At 43.2% G+C, this 26471-nt stretch overlaps 1 protein-coding gene across 1 annotated transcript in view; it reads right to left on the bottom strand.

The window, feature by feature from the left end:
• Nucleotides 1-26471, bottom strand: part of ptprfa (protein tyrosine phosphatase receptor type Fa) — a 360408-nt gene that overhangs the window by 203487 nt on the left and 130450 nt on the right. Inside the window, exons 7-10 of the mRNA XM_056277009.1 lie at nucleotides 25058-25639; nucleotides 14913-15049; nucleotides 14375-14519; nucleotides 1451-1756 (exon numbers count right to left, since the gene is read on the bottom strand). Coding sequence (XP_056132984.1) covers nucleotides 1451-1756; nucleotides 14375-14519; nucleotides 14913-15049; nucleotides 25058-25639 — 1170 coding nt within the window. The remainder of the gene's footprint in view (nucleotides 1-1450; nucleotides 1757-14374; nucleotides 14520-14912; nucleotides 15050-25057; nucleotides 25640-26471) is intronic.

Below are 26471 nucleotides of genomic sequence, written 5' to 3'. Positions count from 1 at the left end.
CATGCTCACCGTATTTCAACGTCATATTTATTGCAAAAAGTAGAGCTGCAATTGTTATAACAGTTGATTTCAACTCATATCTGAAAGGCTTTCTCCCTCCCTATGTTAGTGTTTTTTCCCAGTTGCTAACAAGCATTTTCAATATCGAGCTGACTTCTTCAAAACTCTTCATCCAACGCTCTGCACCAACACGCAGCGTGGTACTCCAGGTCATGTCATGCCCAAAATGATCCACAACTACAATGCTGCACATGGCAAGTATGAATCAGAAGTGATGGAAACAAGAATTCCACTGCTCTCATCCAGCAGAGCTGATACAGAGCAGCCTGTCTTAATGAGCGATGATGATTTACATGTACTGTCGTGGCAGCTCTTATCTCATCTGACACTTCAGCTTGCATTCTTCTTCTATGCCACCATACCTTCAATGTCCTCCCATTTCCTATAGTCCAGTCATTTGTCGCTCTCTCTTTAAACCACTCTTGTATTTCTTGGACAAAATCATTCCAGAGATGTCCTGTTTTTATAGATGGTCATGGAACTGGAAGTCCTTCAACAGTTGGGTGGCTCTCCAGCTCAGACTGGAATCAGCTGTGACGGATCTATTCACTAAACTTCAGTCAGCAACTTGTCCATCACCGTGCCACTATAATCATTCTACATCTTTATAAGGTCGAGAATGTGTTTCCATGCAGTATTTTTGACTCAGCAAATTGCTGTCATTTGAATGTTATGTTGGATTTTGAACTGCAGCGTATCGGTTTTGAACTGGAGCATGCAAACGTGCAAACTGGACTGCAGAAATAAACAGTTTTACTGGTGGCTGAGTTCGAGAGAGAAATGAATTACAATTTTTTTAAAACTATTCATTGAATGAATTTTGTGTCCAAACAATGAAAAAAATATATAAATAATGTTTTGGTCTACGTAGTGCTGCTGTACAAAATAATTGATAACTGAAAAATACTTGTTAGCAATGAAAACGTTATCTCCTCTTCCTGGTCAGTTCCATACCTTTTCAGACCTGGAATGAAGAAAATTATTTTCCAAAAGTTTCCCAACCTTCCGGTCTCACATAAGAACGCTGTTTTCACCAGTAAGAGAAAATGCTGTTATGCATTGCAAAGCCCGTCTCTGGACTGCTGCCTTCTGAGCATTTAGCTGGCACCTTGAACCCGCTATCTGGCTGAGTTGACAGCCTGTGATATTGCCACTCAGGCTGTTCTCCAGACACCCTCGCCTAGCACGCCCAAGCCCAGCTAGAGCTTTGTCATTGCGCTGAGAAAAGGAAGGACAGGTTGAAAGAAGAACAAGGGAGGGAAAGAGCCAGCAAGAGAAGGATTTGAGCAGCATCAGCAGAACTGAGAGCAGCAAAGCAGAAGTCAGAGTGGTGGACAGATTAGCACAAGGTAGGTCAAGAAGACTGGGTCCGGTCAGGCCATTGACATACCATCTTCCTTGGTTCTGATGTGACCAGGAGGGCTCCGAGGGCCAGGCCCCACGCCAGTGTGGGCCCTCACCCATACTGCATACTCTGTCCACTTCTGCAGACCCCCCAGCACGTAGCTGGTCACACTGGCCCCAAGTCCTGGCACCTCATGGTACTCCATATCCTCCCCTGTGAGGGCTTTGTAGGCCAGGGAGTAGCCAACTATGTCCCCGTGGCGGCTGTCGGCTGGGGGTGCCACCCAACTCACCCTAATGCCGGTGGAGTTGAGGCTCAGCAAGCATACCTCCTGGGGAGGGGCTGAAGGGGCTGACAGATAGGGAGGAGGGAAGGTCAAGGGTCAAGCAAGGTGCATGATGGGTGAAGAAAGCAAGAATACTCTCTGGACTGGAAAAAGCTATTCAGCACTTGTGTTAACAAAATTTATTTCAAGAAAGTTTAGTCTTTTTATTAAATCTATCAAAGGATCTTGCTATGTTCATATCTATCTATCTATCTATCTATCTATCTATCTATCTATCTATCTATCTATCTATCTATCTATCTATCTATCTATCTATCTATCTATCTATCTATCTATCTATCTATCTATCAATAAAGAGTAATAGCAGCTAGGTTAAGAGGAGAGGTGATGACCAGCAGCAGCAGTATGGTTTCATGCCAGGAAAGAGCACCACAGATGTGATGTTTGCTTTGAGAATGTTGATGGAGAAGTATAGAGGAGGCCAGAAGGAGGTGCATTGTGGCTTTGTAGATTTAGAGAAAGCATATGACAGGGTGCCGAGAGAGGAGGTGTGGTATTGTATGAGGAAGTCAGGAGTGGCAAAGAAGTGTGTAGGAGTGGTGCAGGATATGTATGAGGGCAATGTGACAGTGGTGAGGTGTGTGGTTGGAATGACAGATGGGTTCAAGGTGGAGGTGGGATTACATCAAGGATCGGCTCTGAGCCCTTTCGTGTTTGCAATGGTGATGGACAGGTTGACGGACGCGATCAGGCAGGAGTCTCTGTGGACTATGATGTTTCATTGTGATGTGTAGTGAGAGTAGGATGCAGGCAGAGGAGAGCCTGGAGAGGTGGAGGTATGCACTGGAGAGAAGAGGAATGAAAGTCAGTAGGAGCAAGACAGAATACATATGCATGAATGAGAGGGAGGACAGTGGAATGGTGAGGATGCAAGGAGAAGAGGTGACGAAGGTGTACGAGTTTAAATACTTGGGGTCAACTGTTCAAAGTAACAGGGAGTGCAGGAGAGAGGTGAAGAAGAGAGTGCGGTGGAGTGGGTGGAGAAGAGTGTCAGGAGTGATTTGTGACAGAAGGGTACCAGCAAGAGTTAAAGGGAAGGTTTACAAGATGGTTGTGAGACCAGCTATGTTATATGGTTTGGAGACAGTGGCACTGATGAAAAGACAGGAGGTGAAACAGAAGGTGGCAGAGATGAAGATGATAAGATTTTCATTAGGAGTGATGAAGAAGGACAGGATTAGGAACGAGTATATTAGAGGGACCGCTCAAGTTGGACGGTTTGGAGACAGAGCAAGAGAGACAAGATTGTGATGGTGTGGACGTGTGGCGGAGAGATGCTGGGTATATTGGGAGAGGGATGCTGAATATGGAGCTGCCAGGGAAGAGAAGAGGAAGGCCAAAGAGGAGGTTTATGGATGTGGTGAGGGAGAACATGCAGGTGGCTGGTGTGACAGAGGAAAATGCAGAGGACAGGAAGAGATGGAAACGGATGATCCGCTGTGCCGACCCCTAACGGGAGCAGCCAAAAGAAGAAGTAGTAGTAGTAGTAGTAGTAGTAGTAGTTTATGTCCTTATATTCATAGATCTGTGTTTAATGATAAAAATATATAGCTGTTGTCCCTTCAGTCCACAAGGTTAACAAATACTATCAAATAAGTGGAACAGTTCACACTGGCTCATGATGAGTTATGCTGTGAAGTAACAATCATTAAGTGACATTATAGACACATAAAAGGAACACAATGTTAAGATGCACTAACACAAAATTTAAACAAGTGTAAACTAAATAAAAGATTCTCAACACATGAAATCACAACACAAAATAATAAAATGGCTAAATCAAATCCAGTGATGAGCAGGTGAGAATGAGAGTGAACATGGGACAGAGTGATGGCGCGGAGGTCCTGTGGAGCGGTTCCTGTTCAACAGTGCTGAGGATGGGGAGGGGGATGGGGATGGAGATGGGGATGGGATGGGGATGAGGATGGGGATGGGGATGGAGATGGGGATGGGGATGGAGATGGAGATGAGGATGGGGATGGGGATGGGGATGAGGATGGGGATGGGGACTTGAGACATCTTTAAGGCCAAACTCAACATGATCCAGAGGTTCCCATGATACGTTCAGAGGTTTCATACGTGGAGACAAACACACACCCTCCGATATACAAGAACCATTTACATGCCTGTGTTAAATCAGAAAGATGGTAGGGAAACACTTCAGTCAAAAAAAAATCCTTCCAAAGACACATGGCGGAAAAAAAAATCAACAGCTGGTGTAAATAAATTAACAAAAGCTTGGTGTGAAAGTAAACAGATACAAAAGACAAAAAATTAAGAAAGGAAAACAACATACTGCAAATGGCCTACTAAAGGGGAATGCGGAGCAGATCCTCAACTGAACATAAGAAACAATGAGATAATAAAAACTGATATGTTGAAAAGAACACACACATTTTTTATTCCGGCTAAATTTGTCTTTTTTTCCACAACCTTGTTTCAAATTCATTTATTCTCTCCGAACCTTGTTCATGTTGTTATGCTGTCATTGTCTTCTATCATTTATGGTTGTTTTATTGTTTGTAAAGCAATTAGCAAAGGAGTTGTGTATTGCTGGCATTTACTACTCTTATTCTTTCCATTAGCACAAAAATGGCAAGGCCAGGCTTCATTTGTAGTCCCATGGCTGAGAAAAAAGGTGGTGTGTGGGCTCATGTTAGAAAAGGAGACTAGATGTTCAGAGGGAGACTAGATATTCAGATGGAGACTAGATGTTCAGAAGGAGACTAGATGTTCAGAAGGAGACTACATGTTTAGAAGGAGACTAGATGTTCAAAGGGAGACTAGATAGATTAGATAGATAGATAGATAGATAGATAGATAGATAGATAGATAGATAGATAGATAGATAGATAGATAGATAGATAGATAGATAGATAGATAGATAGATAGATAGATTTATTAGCCACATGACCAACGCCGGTGGAAGATGTTCAGGAGACTAGATGTTCAGAGGGAGACTAGATGTTCAGGAGATTAGACATTCAGAGGGAGACTAGATGTTCAAAGGGAGACTAGATGTTCAGAGGGAGACCAGCTGTTCAAAGGGAGACTAGATGTTCAGAAGTAGACTAGATGTTCAGAGGGAGATTAGATGTTCAGAAGAAGACTAGATGTTCAGAGGGAGACCAGGTGTTAAGAAGGAGGCTAGATGTTCAGAGGGAGACTAGATGTTCAGAAGGAGACTAGATGTTCAGAGGGAGACTAGATGTTCAGAGGTAGACCAGATGTTAAGCAAGAGGCTAGATGTTCAGAGGGGGACTAGATGTTCAGAAGGAGACTAGATGTTCAGAAGGAGACTAGATGTTCAGAGGGAGACTAGATGTTCAGAGGGAGATTAGATGTTCAGAGGAAGAGTAGATGGAGAAAGAGATCATAGCTGAGACACAAAGGGGGTGACACACGAGGAGAGGGGGGTTTAAACAGTAAAAAATCAGAAGTCAGATCTGACAAGATCCACATGGATAAAGGAAACACAGCGGTGAACACTGATGGGAAGGGGTATGACAAGACACAGAGTTAGAAAAAGCAACAAGTGACAGCAGTTGGAGGAGCGGAGTCATGTAAGCACCTTTCCTGACATGCTGTTTATGCCTATGTCAGGGGAATAATAACAGAGGATTCGAATCAGATGATTTTGTATGAAGGACCTCTGTTCCTGTGGGAGCTGCTGTCCCTGCAGCACACGGTGTTTAACTCTGACAGGTGGAAATGCCTCATCTGATTCTCTGCAGGAACTGTCCAGAATTACTGTTCAACGTCACATCCGCTGACATGCTGTCCAGTCAACACTGTAACCTTATAATTTGTTTAAACACTAGACTCAAGGTGTTCAGCGGCTAACTGGTTATGAATTCAGCTGAGGGGCAGTGATGGGATGTTAGAATCTGAAGCCCCGTGGGTCAGTAGATGCTGCTGTGTTGTAATTCTACTGACACACTACTAGAATAACAAGCGTGACATTCCGGTTGGGTTACGTGTTGCAGCATTTCTGCATTTTCTTGGTCTTGCATTATATTACCTATTGTCTGTAACTACTGAGTCCATCCTGACACTCGGCTGGACCGGAGAGGGGCTGCATATGGATGCAATCCGCCCTGTCAAACAAAACTACCAACCTCATTTCCATCCCCTTTGGGTTAATGGTGGTATGTGATACATCTTAACCTTGGAATGTAAGTGCTTATAAAGACAGCTACTGTACGAAACTGTGCTGTCAGTATTAGTTAATGTGTATCGTCTCTTTAAGAGTCTTCTGTTCACTGATGACTTCACCAGCACCACATGACAATACAGGAAGTGCAGTAGTCAACAGAAAACCTGATAAAGCCTTGAGACGTTTTGTTCGAGATATCACTATTCTCTACATATATTTCATGCTTTTGGATGCACTGTCGGTATGTTAGTATTCTTAACATAAGTCTAAGTCACATTTGTTAGTCATATTAGTTTGGCTTGATGTAAATATTTCGTATTTTATTGTATGAGGTCATAATATTACATGTGCTGTTATTAGCGAATGCTAATGCTAGCGAATTAGCTGGATGTGATAACCCCTTGTCATAAGTTTAGCCAAAACACTCACCTTAGTTGGTCATCCAAAGGAGTTGAATCAAGTGCAACTGGACTTGGTATATATCCGTGAAGACGTTCTCCCACTTACAATGCCGTCCTTTCATCTCTGCCCAGGAGACTCAAGAAGCCTAGCCTCCAAGAACAACAGTCGGTCACTAACGGCTCCGGCGACTCTTATGACCACTGAATAATGAAGTCGAAACTAACACCCCCAACGACCGTCGCTGCTAAACAAATGCAAATCAATAGGTCCGATAACGACGGGCGCGGCCAAACATCGGTACACAAAAGAGCCATGGACATCAATAGCTCTGACAACGACTCCTAGAGGATAAATTCTGAGTCTCATCACCAGCCAGTCAGACTAGCTTGGTCTAGTCAGAAAGGCACGAACTGAGGAAGCCTCTTGGATGAGAGGCGAAACGTCTTCACGGATATATACCAAGTTCAGTTGCACTTGACTCAACTCCTTTGGATAACCATGACCTGGATGAATGAGAACATTCACAGACTTAGTTGGTCAGTAATAAGGTGTATGCTAGAAATTGCATAGCAGTAACACACTTGAAACTCATATATCATTTCATAGTCATTTTTATTGATGTATCGAACTTTTTATGTTTGTTGCGTTGTGTCTCTTGTAGTTTTACCCTACATCCAATCAACCATTAAACGGAGTGGAACTAAGCACCCTCTTCAGCGTGGTGATTGGAGGAGGAGTTGTCTATCTGCCAGCTTATGCAGGGTGTATAGGGGTGGCAGAATAGTAAAACGACAGCTTCCTAATGGGCTGAGATACAGCAGAGCAGGTCAGTGTCACCACTACAGAACAGTGAAACAGGCTTACAACAGAACGCCAGCTTAATAATCAGGCTTCCACAACATTATGGAAGAACAGAAGTCATGATCCCCAAACAGCTGCATTACCTGGTCTGGCGGGTCAGCAACATCTAAACGCTCTCGCGGTTCCTGTGCTAGCTCAGCGGCTGCCATAGCCTTTGCAGAGGCTGAAGAGGCCAAAGCTAAATTAAAATATGCAGAAAAGGAAATGCAGATTAAAATGTAAAAAGCACACTTGGATGCAGAGAAAGTATGCTTAGATGCACAACTTGATGTCCTAAATGCTGAAAAAAACAGCAGCAGCAGCAGTTGCAAAGGCCAAAGCATTGGCGGCAGCCCTCGTGTGCAACAAAGAATTGGACTTTGAGTTGAAAAGTGATGTAGGAGTCAGTGCTCATGATTCTGCTCAGCGAACCATTGACTATGTTCAAGAGCAGACCAGACTACGGACTGACACTCAGGCAGACCCAGTCATAACGTCAGAAGAGCCAAGGCCACCACCAGTGCCATCCCAAATGTATGGCCTAGACACAGACAGTAGCTTTCCCCATAGCAGGCCATCTACAAGTGCCATCTACGATGTTGAAGCATATTTCCCTAGTGGACATGCAATCAGCGTGGAGAGATAAGTTACCTACTCAACTGCAAATGCTACCAGGCCATCACAAACCACAGAGCATTCATGCCTTAGAGAGCAGAAGCACAAAGCTTATTTCAGCCATGTCAGGCCACCTGAGAATCATAGTTACTTACCCGCAGATACTCCCCACCATGGTGTGGCGCAGCCACCAGCCCTAACTCCAGCACCACAATTTCAGACTTACCCACAGGTCAAGCCACACCCACCTTCACCAAAAGCACATGCCCAGTTTCCTGTTAGCACCCCACAGACTCACTATAGAAACAATCCGAATAAGTCTGATCTTGTTAGGTTCATGGCACGTAGAGAAGTTATTGCCACAGGCCTACTGCAGTTTGATGATCGCCCAGAAAATTATAGGGCCTGGAAAGCGTCATTCTTGAACACCACAATAGGCCTTCACCTCTCAGTTAAAGAAGAGATGGATCTCCTAGTTAAGTGGTTAGGTGTAGAGTCAAGAGAACAAGCAAAAAGGATAAGAGCCATACATGTCTATAACCCAGAAAAAGGACTTCAAATGATTGGTAGCGACTTGATGAATGCTTTGGGGCACCTGAGGTCATTGAGAGGTCATTACTCAAAAGAGTTGACAGCTTCTCAAAGATTTCAAACAAAGACTGGAAGAAACTGAGAGACCTGCTGATGGAGCTTCAAGCAGCAAAATCAGAGGGAGTGCTTTCTGGTCTTGCCTGTTTAGATACAGCACGGGGCATAACCAGCATAGTTCAAAAACTGCCCTTTAATCTACAAGAGAGATGGATGATGCTAGGCTACACGTTCAAAAAGCAGCATGGGGTTTCCTTTCCTCCATTTTCTGTCCTTGTTGATTTCATATCAGATCAAGCAAAGATGTGCAATGACCCTAGTTTCTTTCTCCCTCTCCATGCAGACCACACAAAACCAGAACACCTTAGAAACTCGAACAGAACATCTGTCTCAGTCCAGAAGACAGACATCTCTCTGAATAAAACAGAAAAACGAATACATGCAAAAGGCTAACATTGATCCAGCAAAGCTGTGTCCAATTCATAAGAAGCCACACCCTTTACACAAATGCAGAGGGTTCAGGGAAAAGTCTCTGGAAGACAGGAAAGCCTTTCTAAAGCAGAATGGCATTTGCTTTAAATGCATAGCATCAGCCACACACCTAGCAAGGAATTGCGAAAGGTCTTTAAAGTGTAATGAGCGTGGCAGTGAGCGGCATCACTCTGCTCTACACCCAGGGCCTGCACCTGAGTTTGTAAACGCCCTCACCCCTACTGAAGATCATGGCAGGGAGAGGAGTGATATTTCCAAAGAAGACGTGTCAGCCAATTGCACTGAAATCTGTAGAGGTAATCTGAGTGGTAAAACCTGCTCAAAGATCTGCCCCATCAAAGTGTTTCCGAATGGTCAGCAGGATAAGGCAATCAAATTGTTTGCTGTCATTGATGACCAGAGTAATCATCCTTGGTGAGACCAGAATTCTTTGATGTTTTCAAGTTGGACAGCCACAGTTCTCCTTACCATCTAAAAACCTGCGCAGGTGTGGCAGAGACAAGTGGGAGATGAGCACATGGCTTTCAAGTAAGTTCCATAGATGGACATGTCATTCTTTCTCTTCCAACCTTAATAGAGTGTAACAACATTCCAAATAACCGGTTGGAGATCCCTACACCACAAGCTGCTCTTCATCACCCACACTTAACAGCCTATAGCAGGCCAGATCCCAGAGCTCGACCATGATGCTCCAATCATGATGCTACTTGGCAGAGATATCATCAGAAAACACAAGGCGAGAGAACAGATAAATGGACCATATGACGCAGCATATACCCAAAAGCTAGACCTTGGGTGGGTCCTAGTCGGTGACGTTTGTTTAGGCAGAGTTCATGAGCCACTTAGCGTCAACATCTTCTTGACCAACACTCTGGAAAATGGTAGACAGTCACTCTTTAAACCATGCCCTAACACTTAATGTGAAGGAAAGTGTCTGTAAAATGAAGGCCCGAGGAATGCACACTAATGTCTCAGCTAAGAAACCGACACGAAACGAGGGCAGATTTCATACGGAAGATGATGAAAAGCTAGCCCCTTCCATCGAAGCCCTGACCTTCCTTCATATCATGAAACAAAGCTTCTACAACGATAAAGGAAATAGTTGGGTAGCCCCCCTCCCCTTCAAGCCTCAGAGATGGCATCTACTCAATAACAGAGAACAGGCCCTGAATCATTTCAGGTCATTAGAGTGGTCTTTCTCAAGGAAATCTAACATGAAGAAACACTTCTTTGGCTTTATGGAGAAGATACTGGAGCAAGGCCATGCCGAAGTGGCTCCTCCACTCAAGAAGTTGGAGTTGCCTGGGACCTTAAGAGTGACACATTTACATTCCAGGTGTCAAGCGACCGGAAGCCATTCACCCGCCATGGAGTCCTGTCTACCATGAATGGCTTATACGATCCTCTTGGATTCGCTGCCCCAGTCGTCATATGAGGCAAGGCTTTGCTCAGAGACCTTACAGCAGACTCTAAAGACTGGGACATGCCTTTATCCCTTGGAAAGCTGGAAATGTGGGAACAGTGGGGATACTCCCTGCAAGAGCTCCAAGATCTTCACATCCCCAGGCCTTACACCCAAGCATCCCCTTCCACTGCTCTAAACAGAGAACTCTGCATCTTCTCAGATGCTTCTGTCTTAGCAATAGGTGCAGTGGCATACCTGAAGATCTCAGACTCACATGGGAACCATCAGACAGGTTTCATTCCTGGGAAAGCCAAGCTTGCCCCATGTCCAGACCTAACCATCCCCCGCCTCAAACTCTGTGCTGACGTGTTAGTTGTGGATGTGGCTGAGCTCATAAGATTGAAGATGGACATTGAATTTGACAAGGAGAACATCACAGAAGGGACTGTAGGGCTTATGAAAGACTCAGTCCAAAAGGAATGACTGGCCATTAGGGCACATCAGTAAAGTATTCCTGAGTGATGACGGAAAAATCCATAAGGTGGAAATAAAGGTTGTGGATAAAGAAAGGATGAAGTTTTTCCTAAGACCTATAACTCAAGTAGTGACACTCCTTCCTGCAGAGTAATGATAGGTCAGTTTTTCTTCTGTTTGTGTTATAGGCAAAGGTAGTGGCATCCTAGGATACCAGGCAGGGAGTGTGCTGTCAGTATTAGTTAATGTGGCAGAATAGAATCTATTATAGGAATCTATTATATAGATCTATTATATGAATCTACACTCACCGGCCACTTTATTAGGCACACCTGTCCAACTGCTCGTTAACGCAAATTTCTAATCAGCCAATCAAATGGCAGCAACTCAATGCATTTAGGCATGTAGACATGGTCAAGACGATCTGCTGCAGTTCAAACCGAGCATCAGAATGGGGAAGAAAGGTGATTTAAGTGACTTTGAACGTGGCATGGTTGTTGGTGCCAGACGGGCTGGTCTGAGTATTTCAGAAACTGCTGATCTACTGGGATTTTCACGCACAACCATCTTTAGGGTTTACAGAGAATGGTCCGAAAAAGAGAAAATATCCAGTGAGCGGCAGTTCTGTGGGTGAAAATGCCTTGTTGATGCCAGAGGTCAGAGGAGAATGGCCAGACTGGTTCGAGCTGATAGAAAGGCAACAGTAACTCAAATAACCACTCATTACAACCGAGGTATGCAGAAGAGCATCTCTGAACGCACAACACGTCGAACCTTGAGGCAGATGGGCTACAGCAGCAGAAGACCACACCGGGTGCCACTCCTGTCAGCTAAGAACAGGAAACTGAGGCTACAATTCGCACAGGCTCACCAAAATTGGACAATAGAAGATTGGAAAAACGTTGCCTGGTCTGATGAGTCTCGATTTCTGCTGCGACATTCGGATGGTAGGGTCAGAATTTGGCGTCAACAACATGAAAGCATGGATCCATCCTGCCTTGTATCAACGGTTCAGGCTGGTGGTGGTGGTGTAATGGTGTGGGGGATATTTTCTTAGCACACTTTGGGCCCCTTAGTACCAATTGAGCATCGTGTCAATGCCACAGCCTACCTGAGTATTGTTGCTGACCATGTCCATCCCTTTATGACCACAGTGTTCCCATCTTCTGATGGCTACTTCCAGCAGGATAACGCGCCATGTCATAAAGCTCGAATCATCTCAGACTGGTTTCTTGAACATGACAATGAGTTCACTGTACTCAAATGGCCTCCACAGTCACCAGATGTCAATCCAATAGAGCACCTTTGGGATGTGGTGGACCGGGAGATTCGCATCATGGATGTGCAGCCAACAAATCTGCAGCAACTGCGTGATGCTATCATGTCAATATGGACCAAACTCTCTGAAGAATGTTTCCAGTACTTCCAGTACTGCTGCTTTCATGTTGTTGACGCCAAATTCTGACCCTACCATCCGAATGTCGCTGACACCGTGACTTTGTTGGACGCTGTTAAAACGTGTCATGTAACAGCTTACCACTCACGCACAGCAGACAACTGTGAGAAGAATTTTACTGGAGAACAGTCCTAGGAGGTCTCCGGAACCACTCCACCGTGTTCATGTTGCTGATAAAAACCATGCAGCATGACTTTGTGGCTGAGTTCCAGGTCCCACGTCTCAAAAACAATAAGTAGGTGTAATAGTATGAGTATAATTACTCCAGCAGTGACGGTGCTGTGGGCTTCATGCAGGAGCCTTGCAGGAGACATATGAAGTGCTGCTGCTGAGTTACAGCTCTGCTCTTGACAGACTGTGTGACAAAGCTGTTGTGTGAACACATTTCTCAAACTGGCAGAAGCCTCACGAAAATGGCGCCGAGTGGTGACCCAGGCACTGAAGAACTGTTCTACACACACACGTGTGCCAAGTTCCATTTCTGCAAATCAGGACCACTGAACCGTTAAACCACAAACATGCAACACGCAATCAACAGCACTTCGGATAATCACTACACACTGTGTTTGCACATGTGTGCATGGGAACTGAGCTGTCACAACAAGTAATGACTTGAGCCTCAACATCATGAGATGCTGTCATGTTGAGCTGGCTCTCCAGAACGTTACACTCTCTATTACTCATTACTGTCACCACAAGTAACGACTTGAGCCTCAACATCATGAGATGCTGTCATGGTGAGCTGGCTCTCCAGAACGTTACACTCTCTATTACTCATTACTGTCACCACAACTAACGACTTGAGCCTCAACATTATGAGATGTTGTCATGGTGAGCTGGCTCTCCAGAATGTTACACTCTCTATTACTCATTACTTATCTAAAATACATCTGAGATTACTCTGCTGCCTGAAGGTGATAAAGGCTGCCCTCTTCCTACACCCTCACAACCGGGGACTGTGTCCGCCTTGCACCTGCCTCACCTACGCACTTCAATCTGCCTCATCCACGCACTTCCACCTGCCTCACCCACACACTTAACCCTGCCTCACCCACACACTTCAACCTGCCTCACCCATACACTTCCACCTGCCTCACCCACACACTTCAACCTGCCTCACCCACACACTTCCACCTGCCTCACCCATGCACTTCAACCTGCCTCACCCACGCACTTCAACCTGCCTCACCCACGCACTTCCACCTGCCTCACCCACACACTTCAACTTGTCTCACCCACGCACTTAAACCTGCCTCACCCACGCACGTTAGTGTGAATGACGAGAATAACTGAGTAACGTTCCTTGGTCCTTTATGCTCACCATGTCTCTGCTTGACACTGAGTGGTTAGAAACTCTACTAAACGTTTACCTGGAGAACAACCAGGGCGGTTGTTCTCCAGGTAAACGTGTAGGTGAGCTGCTATGGCCTGTGTGCCACAGGAACAGCATGGTGACTACTCACTAAGCTGTCCTGGCTGTAAAAAATATATTAAAAAACAAAAAAGAAATTGGGGAAGGATATGGAGAGCCTGTGCTAAGAGACATAAGTACATTTTATAAGACTGGTAATTACATCACAAGGCTTCAGATGCATATCACTGCACAGATCTTTCACATTAAACAGAAGACAAAGCATCAAACGTTGCATCTACTATACTATCAGGTGACAAGTGTTGTGCTTTAAAAATACAAGAAAAGAATATTAACAAAACAAAAACAGAAACACCAGGATACACTACACCTACAACTTTAATGGATACAATCAAAGAAAGTTGAATCAGTTCATCTGGACACGACGTTTCTTGACAGATACGTTTCCTCATCATCTAAGTGTCCTCTTCAGTCTGATCTTCTCACCTGGACTACTGAGCACACATCCAGACTTTAACACATACCCTCCATTTCAGGAAGTGGGAGAGTAACATGTTGGTTGGTGTACTAACGGTTTACAAATCTTTGTGGTACTCTATTCCACTGAGTGTGACAGTGGGTTTCCTGTTTGTATCGTTGCGTTAGCTCACCTGACTTCAGCATCAAGTTAGTGATACTTGCTTTAGAGCAAGGTGGTGCATGAACAACTCTTAGTGCTGGGCCAAAGAAGCGATACCATAAGCAAAGAATATCAACTGCAAAAAAAAAAAGAAAAAAAAAGCAATAGATGGTTGTGTTGGAGATCTGGAGATGTGGTACTTACTAGACTGGGCTGTTCTGGCTGCTATCGCCTGAGTAAAGACCCCCAAACCCATGTCCGACCGTGCTGCCAGGGAGAACATGTAGAGGGTATCTGGCTTCAGATCGTCTACAGCGTAGGAGCCTGCTGGGTTAAAGGTGACGCGGTGCTGAGGAGACATGAAGAACCAGGAACAGTTTCATGGTACCATCCTTGTGTGATTATCCAGCAATGACTAGGCAAGTGATTATGGAGTTGGGGTGGGCGGGTAAGGCGTCCACCTCAGATTATGAAATAAGTTGTATTATCTTAGTTGAAGTGATCTGACATCACATGGTCTGGATGATATTCTGAGGAACTGCATTAGTTCATATCAGCGTTACATGCTAGTGATGCTGCTGCAGAGCCTTTCTGCAGGACTCACTGGTGCAGAGAGGATGATGTCACTTTCATGTGTCACGTGAAAGGCAGGAAATGCTATTAATGTTGTTGCTAAGTGCAGCAACTGATGTCATCCCAGTTATGTGCCTGGAAGCTAAAGCTAACTTCTGCTGATAAATACCTTTTCCTCAGCATTACTGGCATCCCAGTACACCAGCTCGTACTTTATGATGCCATCCTGGACGGGCCACAGCCATGACAGCATCATGCGTGTGTCTAGTTCAGCCTCCGCTTCAAAGCCAGATGGCTGGGACGGAACTGCAGGAGGGAGACGGAGAGAGGGAGAGCGGAAGATGCACAGGAGCGAATAAGGGAAGGAGAGGTGTGGAGGGAAAACAGTTTCAGAGCGAGAGATGAATAACAAGAACAAGATGAAGAATGGGCGAGAATTAAAGAAAGCGTTTAGTGGAAGACATGTGAGTGGGAGATATACAATGTGTGTGTGTGTGTATGTGTGTGTGTGTGTGTGTGTGTGTGTGTGTGTGTGTGTGTGTGTGTGTGTGTGTGTGTGTGTGAGTGGGAGAGAGAGAGAGAGAGAGAGAGAGAGAGAGAGAGAGGGAGGGAGGGAGGAACCAATCAGAGATAAATAAAGAGGAGGACAGATGAACAATAGGTAGATGGAGTTCTGTAACAAAACACATCAGAATTCATAATGGAGCAGAACTGGAACAACTACAGCAAACAGCAGTCAAGCAGTGCTGTCAAACATATACACTGCTTAAATATACTCCTTTGCTTAATATACACCTGTTTAAATATACTCCTCTGTTTAAATATACTCCTCTGCTTAATATACTCCTGTTTAAATATACTCCTGTGTTTAAATATACTCCTGTTAAAATATATTCCTGTTTTTAAATATACTCCTCTGTTTAAATATACTCCTCTGTTTACACATACTCCTCTGTTTAATATACTCCTTTTTAAATATACTCCTCTGTTTAAACATACCCCTCAGTTTAAATATACTGCTCTGTTTAAACATATACCTCTGTTTAAATATGCTCCTCTGTTTAAATATACTCCTCTGTTTAAACATACCCCTCAGTTTAAATATACTGCTCTGTTTAAATGTATACCTCTGTTTAAAAACACTCCTCTGTTTAAATATACTCCTCTGTTTAAATTTATACATCTGTTTAAATATACTCCTCTGTTTAAATACACTCCTCTGTTTAAACACACTCCTCTGTCTAAACATACTCATCTGTTTAAACATAATCCTCTGTTTAAATATACTCCTTTGTTTAAATATACTCGTCTGTTTAAACACACTCCTCTGTCTAAATAGACTCCGTTTAAATATGCTCCTCCTCTGTTTAAACATAATCCTCTGTTTAAATATGCTCCTCTGTTTAAATATACTCCTCTGTTTAAACATACCCCTCAGTTTAAATATACTGCTCTGTTTAAATGTATACCTCTGTTTAAAAACACTCCTCTGTTTAAATATACTCCTCTGTTTAAATTTATACATCTGTTTAAATATACTCCTCTGTTTAAATACACTCCTCTGTTTAAACACACTCCTCTGTCTAAACATACTCATCTGTTTAAACATAATCCTCTGTTTAAATATACTCCTTTGTTTAAATATACTCGTCTGTTTAAACACACTCCTCTGTCTAAATAGACTCCGTTTAAATATGCTCCTCCTCTGTTTAAACATAATCCTCTGTTTAAATATACTCCTCTGTTTAAATATACTCCTCTGTTTAAACATACCCTTCTGTTTAAATATACTGCTCTGTTTGAATGTATACCTCTGTTTAAATATACTCCTCTGTTTAAACATACCCTTCTGTTTAAATATACTGCTCTGTTTAAATTTATACCTCAGTTTAAATATACACCTCTGTTTAAATGTACTTCTTTGTTTAAATATACTCCTCTGTTTAAACACACTCCTCTGTTTAGACATACTCCTCTGTTTAAATATACTGCTTTTTTAAAATATATTCCTCTGTTTAAACACACTCCTCTGTTAAAATATAATCCCGTTTAAATATACTACTCTGTTTAAATATACTGCTCTGTTTACACACACTCCTCTGTTTAAACATACCCCTCTGTTTAAATATACTCCTGTTTAAATATACTCCTCTGTTTAAATATACTGCTCTGTTTATACATACTCCTCTATTTAATATACCCCTGTTTAAATATACTCCTCTTTTTAAACATTCCTCTGCTTAAATATACTCCACTGTTTAAACATACCCCTCTGTTTAAACATACTCCTCTGTTTAAATACACTCCTCTGTCTAAACATACTCCTCTGTTTAATATACTCCTGTTTAAATATACTCGTCTGTTTAAATATAGTGCTCTGTTTAAATACACTCCTCTGTTTAAACACTCCTTGTCTAAACATACTCTTCTGTTTACACATAATCCTCTGTTTAAATATACTCCTCTGTTTAAACATACCCCTCTGTTTAAATATACTCCTGTTTAAATATTCTTCTCTGTTTAAATATACTCCTCTGTTTAAACATACTCCTCTGTTTAAATTTATACCTCTGTTTAAATATACTCTTCTGTTTAAATGTACTTCTCTGTTTAAATATACTCCTCTGTTTAAATTTATACCTCTGTTTAAATATACTCTTCTGTTTAAATGTACTTCTCTGTTTAAATATACTCCTCTGTTTAAACATAATCCTCTGTTTAAATACACTCCTCTGTTTAAACACTCCTTTGTCTAAACATACTCTTCTGTTTACACATAATCCTCTGTTTAAATATACTCGTCTATTTAAATATACTCCTCTGTTTAAACACACCCCTCCGTTTAAATACATTGCTATGTTCAAATTTTTACCTTTGTTTAAATATACTCCTGTTTAAATGTACTTCTCTGTTTAAATATACTCCTCTGTTTAAGTATACTGCTCTGTTTAAACATACTCCTCTATTTAAATACACTTCTCTGTTTAAACACACTCCTTTGTTTAAATATGCTCCTCCTCTGTTTAAACATAATCCTGTTTAAATATACTCTGTTTAAATATACTCGTCTGTTTAAACACACTACTCTGTCTAAACATACGCCTTTGTTTAAATATGCTCCTCCTCTATTTAAACATAATCCTCTGTTTAAATATACTCCTGTTTAAATATTCTTCTCTGTTTAAACATACTCCTCTTTTTAAACATACTCCTCTATTTAAATATACTACTCTGTTTAAACATACCCCTCTGTTTAAATATACTCCTGTTTAAATATTCTTCTCTGTTTAAATATACTCCTCTGTTTAAACATACTCCTCTGTTTAAATATACTACTCTGTTTAAATATACCCCTCTGTTTAAATATACTCCTCTGTTTAAACATACTCCTCTGTTTAAACATACTCCTCTGTTTAATATACTCGTGTTTAAATATACTCATCTGTTTAAATATACTCGTCTTTTTAAACACTCTTCTGTTTAAATATACTCCTCTGTTTAAACATACCCCTCTGTTTAAATATACTGCTCTGTTTAAATTTATACCTCTGTTTAAACATACTCCTCTGTTTAAATACACTCTTCTGTTTAAACACACTCCTCTGTTTAAACATACTCCTCTGTTTAAATATACTCCTCTGTTTAAACATACTCATCTGTTTAAATATACCCCTCTATTTAAACATACTTCTCTGTTTAAGTATACTCCCATTTCTAAACATACTCCTCTGTTTAAACACACTCATCTCTTTAAATATACTCCGTTTAAACATACTCCTCTACTACTACTGCTACTATTACTACTATTACTACTAGTACTACTACTACTACTACTAATGATGATAATAATAATAATAATAATGCCTTTTATTTATGGGCACCATTCAGAGCACTCAAGGTCACCTCATAAAGAGTTAAAACAAGCAGCACTGTATCAGACAGCATAAAATCAGACAAAGCAGGGGTATACATTAAGTTCATACAACAGATAGGTATAAAACAATCATCTGCACAAAACTCGGATGATAAATGTCACTCTCGTCCGGTTCATTTTTTTTCAGTTATCACCTTTATAAATTGAAGAAAAACAAGAGGAACAAAATTTTTTTTACCAGTAAATATGCTTAATTTTGAATGTACTGCAGACACCATGCCAGAGACTGAATGTAGACATTGCTGTTGTGTTGTGCAGCTCTCTGCAGCCGTCCCCTGGGTAATACATCACTGATGTGTTTCTCTTGTCTTGCTCAGGGAAACACCCCTTAACTACCAATGTTGTGGATTTATACAAGTGATGCTTCTTAAGAAATTTAAAAAAATTATCATTATTATTCCAGAGGACATTATAGGCTGTTCCGAGCATTTCAAAACTTCGGAAAAGAGATTAAATGTAACAAGATCTGGAATGAAAAGAGGGGTTCTGAAAAACGAATCATTTAACACTCCTCTTTTATGACATACATGTTAATAAATACTGGCATCTACTTTGACCTTTCCTGCTAGGTCTGTGGGACCTCTTAATGGATACCACACACACACACACACACACACACACACACACACACACACACACACACACACACACAATTTGAATAATTTTTGCCCGATCTCAAATTTACATTTCTTTCTAAAACACTTTAAAGAACAGTCACATCTCGGGTACACGCTCACTTGACCAACAACAATCTGTTTGAACAATTCCAGTCTGGTTTTTGCTCCATGCACAGTATGGAGACAGCCTTGGTGAAAATCACCAATGATCTGTTGATGGCAGCTGACTCTGGGCTCCTAACCATACTTGTCCTTCTTACTCTGAGTGCAGCCTTTGATACTATCTCACATAACATCCTCCTAGAGAGATTAGCTTTCACTGGAATAACTGGCACCCCCCTTGACTGGTTTAGATCATATCTCTCTGGCTGCACTCAGTTTGTCCAACTTAAAATTTGAGATCACATTCCTTTCCTGTTGCTACCGGTGTTCCTCATGGCTCTGTATTGGGACCCCTCCTATTTATTATTTACCTATTACCTCTTGGCCAAATTTTCAGGAAATGTGGCATTCAATTGCACTGCTACAGCGTTATCTATCCACCAAACCTTCCTCCACTCTTCCACCCACTTCCCTTTCTGACTGCTAGAAATTAAATGCTGGTTTTCATACCACTTCCTTAAACTTAATAGTGATAAAACCGAGGTCCTCCCAGTGGGTAATAAATCCATTTTAGCTAAACCTGATAGTTTTTCTCTGACTATTGACAATTATATACAGTGCATCCGGAAAGTATTCACACCCCTTCACTTTCCCCACATTTTGTTATGTTCCAGCCTTATTCCAAAATTGATTAAATCCCTTTTTTCTCATCAATCTACATACAATACCCCATAATGACAAAGCGAAAAAGGTTTTGTACAAATTTTTGCAAATTTATTAAAAATAAAAAACTGAAATATTGCATGTACATAAGTATTCACACCCTTTACCCAGTACTTGGTTGAGGCACCCTTGGCAGTGATTACAGCCTCAAGTCTACTTGGGTATGAAGCTACAAGCTTGGCACACCTATATTTGGGGTATTTTTCCCATTCTTCTCTGCAGATCCTCTCGAGCTCCGTAAGGTTAGATGGGGAGCGTCGCTGCACAGCTATTTTCAGGTCTTTCCAGAGATGTTCAATGGGGTTCAAGTCTGGGCTCTGGCTGGGCCACTCAAGGACATTCAGACTCCCCACAGCATGATGCTGCCACCACCATGCTTAACTGTAGGGATGGTATTAGCAAGGTGATGAGAGGTGCCTGGTTTCCTCCAGACGTGACATTTGGCATTCAGGCCAAAGAGTTCAATCTTAGTTTCATCAGACCAGAGAATCTTGTTTATCGTGGTCTGAGAGTCCTTCAGGTGTTTTCTGGCAAACTACAAGTGGGCTGTCATGTGCCTTTTACTGAGCAGAGGCTTCCGTCTGGCCACTCTACCATAAAGGCCTGATTGGTGGAGTGCTGCAGAGATGGTTGTCCTTCTGGAAGGTTCTCCCATCTCCACAGAGGAATGCTGGAGCTCTGTCAGAGTGACCATGGGGTTCTTGGTCACCTCCCTGACCAAGGCCCTTCTCCCCCGATTGCTCAGTTTGGCTGGGCGGCCGGCTCTAGGAAGAGTCCTGGTGGATCCAAACTTCTTCCATTTATGAATGATGGAGACCACTGTGCTCTTTGGGACCTTCAAAGCTTTAGAAATTTGTTGTACCCTTCCCCAGATCTGTGCCTCGATACAATCCTGTCTCGGCGGTCCACAGACAATTCCTTTGACTTCATGGCTTGGTTTCTGCTCTGACATGCACTGTCAACAGAGGGACCTTATATAGACAGGTGTGTGCCTTTCCAAATCATGTCCAATCAATTGCATTTACTATGGGTGGACTCCAATCAAGATGTAGAAACATCTCAAGGATGATCAGTGGAAACATGATGAACCTGAGCTCAATTTTGAGTGTCATAGCAAAGGGTGTGAATACTTATGTACATGCAATATTTCAGTTTTTTATTTTTAATAAATTTGCAAAAATTTCTACAAAACCTTTTTCACTTTGTCATTGTGGGGTATTGTGTGTAGATTGATGAGAGAAAAAAAGGAATTTAATCAATTTTGGAATAAGGCTGTAACATAACAAAATGTGGGGAAAGTGAAGGGGTGTGAATACTTTCCGGATGCACTGTAGTTCCTCCATCGCCTCAGGTTAAGAGTCTGGGTGTCATCCTGGACAGCACATTATCTTTTGAAGCTCACATCAACAATGTTATAGTATAGAGTATAGCTTATGACTAATTTATGACTTAACTGATTATGATGAATGATTATTGCAAACTGTTCTCTTCTCTCACATGTCTTTTCTCTCTCTCTGAATGATGTCTTCTCCTTTCTCTTTTTCTGTGTGTGAATGGTGTCACGTGAGTCTCCCTTGTGTGCAAATGTGTAATTTGTGATATTGGGCTATACAAATAAAATTGATTTGATTTGATTTGATTTGAATGTTACTCAGTCTGCATACTTCCACCTACGCAATATTAATCGTCTTCGCCCGTCACTTACACCTAGCAGCACCGCCATACTCACTCACACCCTGGTTATTGACTACTGTAATTCTATCCTCTTCGGTCTTCCCCTCAAGTGTCTTCATAAACTTCAATTGGTCCAGAATTCAGCTGCCCCTATCATTACCAGAACTCCTTCCCTAGATCATATCACCCCTGCTGTTCAGCAACTCCACTGGCTCCCTGTTAAATACTGTGTTGACTTCAAGAACCTGCTCCTCACCTTTAAGGCCCTTAATAACCTAGCTCCTTCATATCTTTCTGAACTCCTTCATATCCACACGCCCTCCCACACTCTCAGAGCCTCTTCTGCTCTCCAACTCACTACACCATCGGCCCGCTGGACTACCATGGGAACTAGAGCCTTCAGTCATTCTGCCCCCCCCAACCTTCACTACCATGGGGTCTAGAGCCTTCAGTCATTCTGCCCCCCGCCTATGAAACTCTCTCCCACAAGACATTCACAACACTGACTCTCAACCTTCACATCCCATCTCAAAACGCACCTTTTCAAACTGGCGTATTCAGTCTGATCCACGCTTCATTGAGTTTTGCACAGATGATGATTTTATACTTATCTGTTGTATTAACTTTTTATTGTCTACCCTGCTTTGTTTTGATTTTATGCTGTCTGATACAGTGCTGCTTGTTTTTACTGTGTTCTGTAAGGTGTCCTTGAGTGCTCTGAAAGGTGCCCACAGATAAAATTTATTATTATTATTATACACCCTCTCTCACACCTCACATACACACTCTGTCACACACACACACACACACACACACACACACACACACACACACACACACACACACACACACACACACTCATACACCCGCTCTTTCTCACACACACTCTCTCGCTCTCTCTCTCTCTCGCTCTCTCTCACGTACTCGCTCTCTCTCTCACACTCTCTCTCGCTCTCTCTCTCTCTCACACACACACACACTCATACACCCACTCTCACAACTCACACTCTTTCTCACACACACACACACACACACACTCATACACTCTCTCTCTGTCACACACACACTCTCTCTCGCGCTCACTCTCTCTCTCTCTCTCTCTCTCTCTCAGACACACACTCTCTCTCGATCTCTCTCTCTCTCTCTCTCTCTCTCTCTCTCTCTCTCTCTCTCTCTCTCTCTCTCTCTCTCACACACACACACTCACACACCCTCTCTTTCACACACACACATTCATACACCCGCTCTCTCACAACACACACTCTCTCTCTCTCACACACACACTCTCTCTCCCTCTCGCTCTCTCTCTCACACACATACACACCCTCTCTTTCACACACACAGTGTACTGGTACATTAGCCTCTACATTCCTCCCACCTAATCCTCTCTCATCAAAAGTACTTGTAATACCTCAGATTGCCTTTAATTAAAAAATGTTCTGTAATAAATGAATAATTGTTGAATTTATTGATTGATTGATTGATCAGTGTGATATTAACCTGCCTCGTATACTAAGGTAGCAAATCTGTGATGTCCATTGTTTCTGTGTTGAGTCAGTCCGCCTGACTATGCCAACTTTCCAGCTATCAACTACCATGTGGACTGAGAAAAGCTGACCAAAGCTCAGCTTCTGAATGACTTTGAAAGACTTTGTTTCCCACAATATTCCCACCGATGTGACCACCATTATGTGAAGTAACATTTCTACCAAACAATAAGTGACAAGAAGTTGTCCTCAGTGAATCTTGCTTCTGCTGTGCTGTTATGGTGGCTTACTGAGTTTAGAAAACGATACAATGTGTCCATCGCATCATATGAGTTATTCTTCACTAGCTACATTTTATATTACTGAGTTCAGAGAACAATACAAGGGTGTCCATCATGTTACATGAGTTATTCTTCACTGGCTACATTTTATATCACTGAGTTCAAAGAGCGATACAATTTGTCCATTATGTTACATGAGTTATTCTGCACTAGCTACATTTTATAACGTTTTGTACAAGAATGTATAAACCTACAGTTAAAAGTACAAATAGAAACTGTAATGCGCGGACTTAGCAACATCTGTGTAATTCAGAGCCACCCCCCCCCTTTTCCCCCCAATTGTATCCGACCAATTACCCCACTCTTCCGAGCCATCACAGTCACTGCTCCAACCCCTCTGCTGATCCGGGGAGGGCTGCAGATTACCACATGCCTCCTTCGATATATGTGGAGTCACCAGCCGCTATTTTTCACCTGACAGTGAGGAGTTTCACCAGGGGGACGTAGCGCATGGGAGGATCACGCTATTCCCCCCAGTTCCTCATCCCCCCTGAACAGGTGCCCAGACCGACCAGAGGAGGTGCTAGTGCAGCGCCCAGGACACATACCCACATCTGGCTTCCCACCCACAGACACGGCCAATTGTATCTGCAAGGACGCCCAACCAAACTGGAGGTAACACAGGAATTCAAACCGGCGATTGCCGTGTTGGTAGGCAACAGAACAGACCGCTACACTACCCAGACGCCCCAGGGCCTCCATTTCATATGGTTTGGGTTTGAGATGGGTTGTGATGGTGTGTGAGGATGTGTGAGCTGTGAGGAACTTAACTTCTGCCCTGCCAGAGTCACTAAAGCTCCCACGCTGACAGTGTGTTCACACCAAACACAACGCCAACATGTGGCACTGCACAAATATATAAAAAAGGGAATGGAAAGACATGACATGGCACGACAAACTACTCTTTTACCAAAATAGTCATAACATTATGCATCAAGTCGTTTTTATAGCCTGGAAAACCTCAGCAAGCCAACATGCTCAACGATAACGGATGGAACAAAAAGGGAAATCAAACCAAGTCTTCAGCTCCGACTGACTCTGAGAGGGAGCTGTGCTGATTGGTTCAGGACAACTGAAATCACTGCTCAAGTTGAACATTTCTCAGCTGAAGCAGGTGACCATTTCCATTATTTCCAGAACCTGGGGTGAAGCAGAGGCCTGCAGTGCCATACCGCATCTTTCCATTGACTTTTCACTGATTCAGGGCTTTCACGCTGTGCCAAACATTGGTACGAGTGAGCCCAAGACTGCTCTCACCACCGAATTAATATAGGCCATGCTCCTGAGAGATGGAACTCTCCACAGCTGAAGATGGGATTCAGCAGTGAAGCTGACTTTGCAACATTTTTATTGTGCAAGTAAATAACCTTTTTTAATGTCTGGCAAGTGTGCCATGGCAGGTATGTGTAGGTGGGGAATAGCATGTGTGTACTCACCGCCCTGCTGTGTCTTCACCTGCAGCACATCCGATGGGGGACCGTCACCCACAGAAGTAAAACCCAGGACCCTCAGGCTGTACGTGATATCTGGGGTTAAGCCTGAGATGGTGGTCAGCCGGCTGTCGTCTGTGATATGTTTCTGCCAGGCACTGAGTGGGCCATCGTGATCGGCAGTGTAGTACACCCGATAGCCCCAGATCTGCCCGTTGGGCTCCTCAGGAGGCTCCCACATGACCAGCATGGTGCTGGAGCTCAGCATACGGGCCTGGATGTTCAGAGGAGGGGAGGAGGGGGCTTGCTCGCTGGTGCGGGTGTTGACAATGCTGCTGTGCTGGCCGCGGCCGATGTTGTTGACGGCCATGACCCGGAACTCGTACTCAGAGAAGGGGCTGAGGCCGCCAATGCTGTAGCGAGTGGTAGCAACTCCATCTACTTCTTGGAAGCCGTTATCTGTCAGCTTGGCGTGGTACTGAATCACGTAGTAGGACACGGGCTCTGGGTTGCCTGAGTCCCAGGTCAGGGTGACGCTGGTGGCGGTGGTCTCTGTCACGGTGAGGGCAGTGGGCGGCCTGGGCAGGGCTGGGAACAGAGCAGAGGCACGACATGGTCACAGGGTCTGGCAGGAGCTGATGGAGCAGTTCAACAGCAGTCCCACACTGCTCCACAGCATCTCCCACATCTCTGCACATGGACTAGAGCACAATAGATGGATGTGCTTATTTATTTATTCATTTTCTGAGTTTTACCCCGTTTTCTCCCCAATTGTATCCAGCCAATTACCCCACTCTTCCGAGTCATCCTAGTCGCTGCTCCACCCCCTCTGCCGAGCCGGGGAGGGCTGCAGACTACCACATGCCTCCTCCCATACATGTGGAGTCACCAGCCGCTTCTTTTCACCTGACAGTGGGGAGTTTCACCAGGGGGACGTAGGATCACGCTATTCCCCCCAGTTCCCCCTCCCCTCCGAACAGACGCCCCGACTGACCAGAGGAGGCGCTAGTGCAGCAACCAGGACACATACCCACATCCGGCTTCCCACCCGCAGACACGGCCAACCAAGCCACAGGTAACACGCGGATTCAAACCGGCGATCCCTGTGTAGGCAACGGAATAAAATGTGTTTATTTTACATCTACACCCAGCTGTCTACCTCACTGGTGATGGAGACATCTTAACCGTAGATTACTGATTTTCTTTTCTTCATGAGAGCATCAAATATGTCCTCTGCCTGTAAAAATGTTTAATAAATATGTAAAATAGGCCGGATGAAACTGAAATGACAAAAAACAGTTTCTTATAGACATACATTTTCTGTAGCAGTAAACTGACAGTAAATTAGATGTAAATCGGCCTAACGTCCCAATGTACACATTCTGTAAAGTCGTAGATGTTATGTACTCCTGGGTAGAGA

The sequence above is a fragment of the Lampris incognitus genome, chromosome 3, assembly GCF_029633865.1.
Source record: "Lampris incognitus isolate fLamInc1 chromosome 3, fLamInc1.hap2, whole genome shotgun sequence".
Classification (NCBI taxonomy): Eukaryota; Metazoa; Chordata; class Actinopteri; order Lampriformes; family Lampridae; genus Lampris; species Lampris incognitus.
The sequence above is the reverse complement of the archived record's forward strand: the minus strand, read 5'-3'. Positions and strand labels throughout refer to the sequence as shown.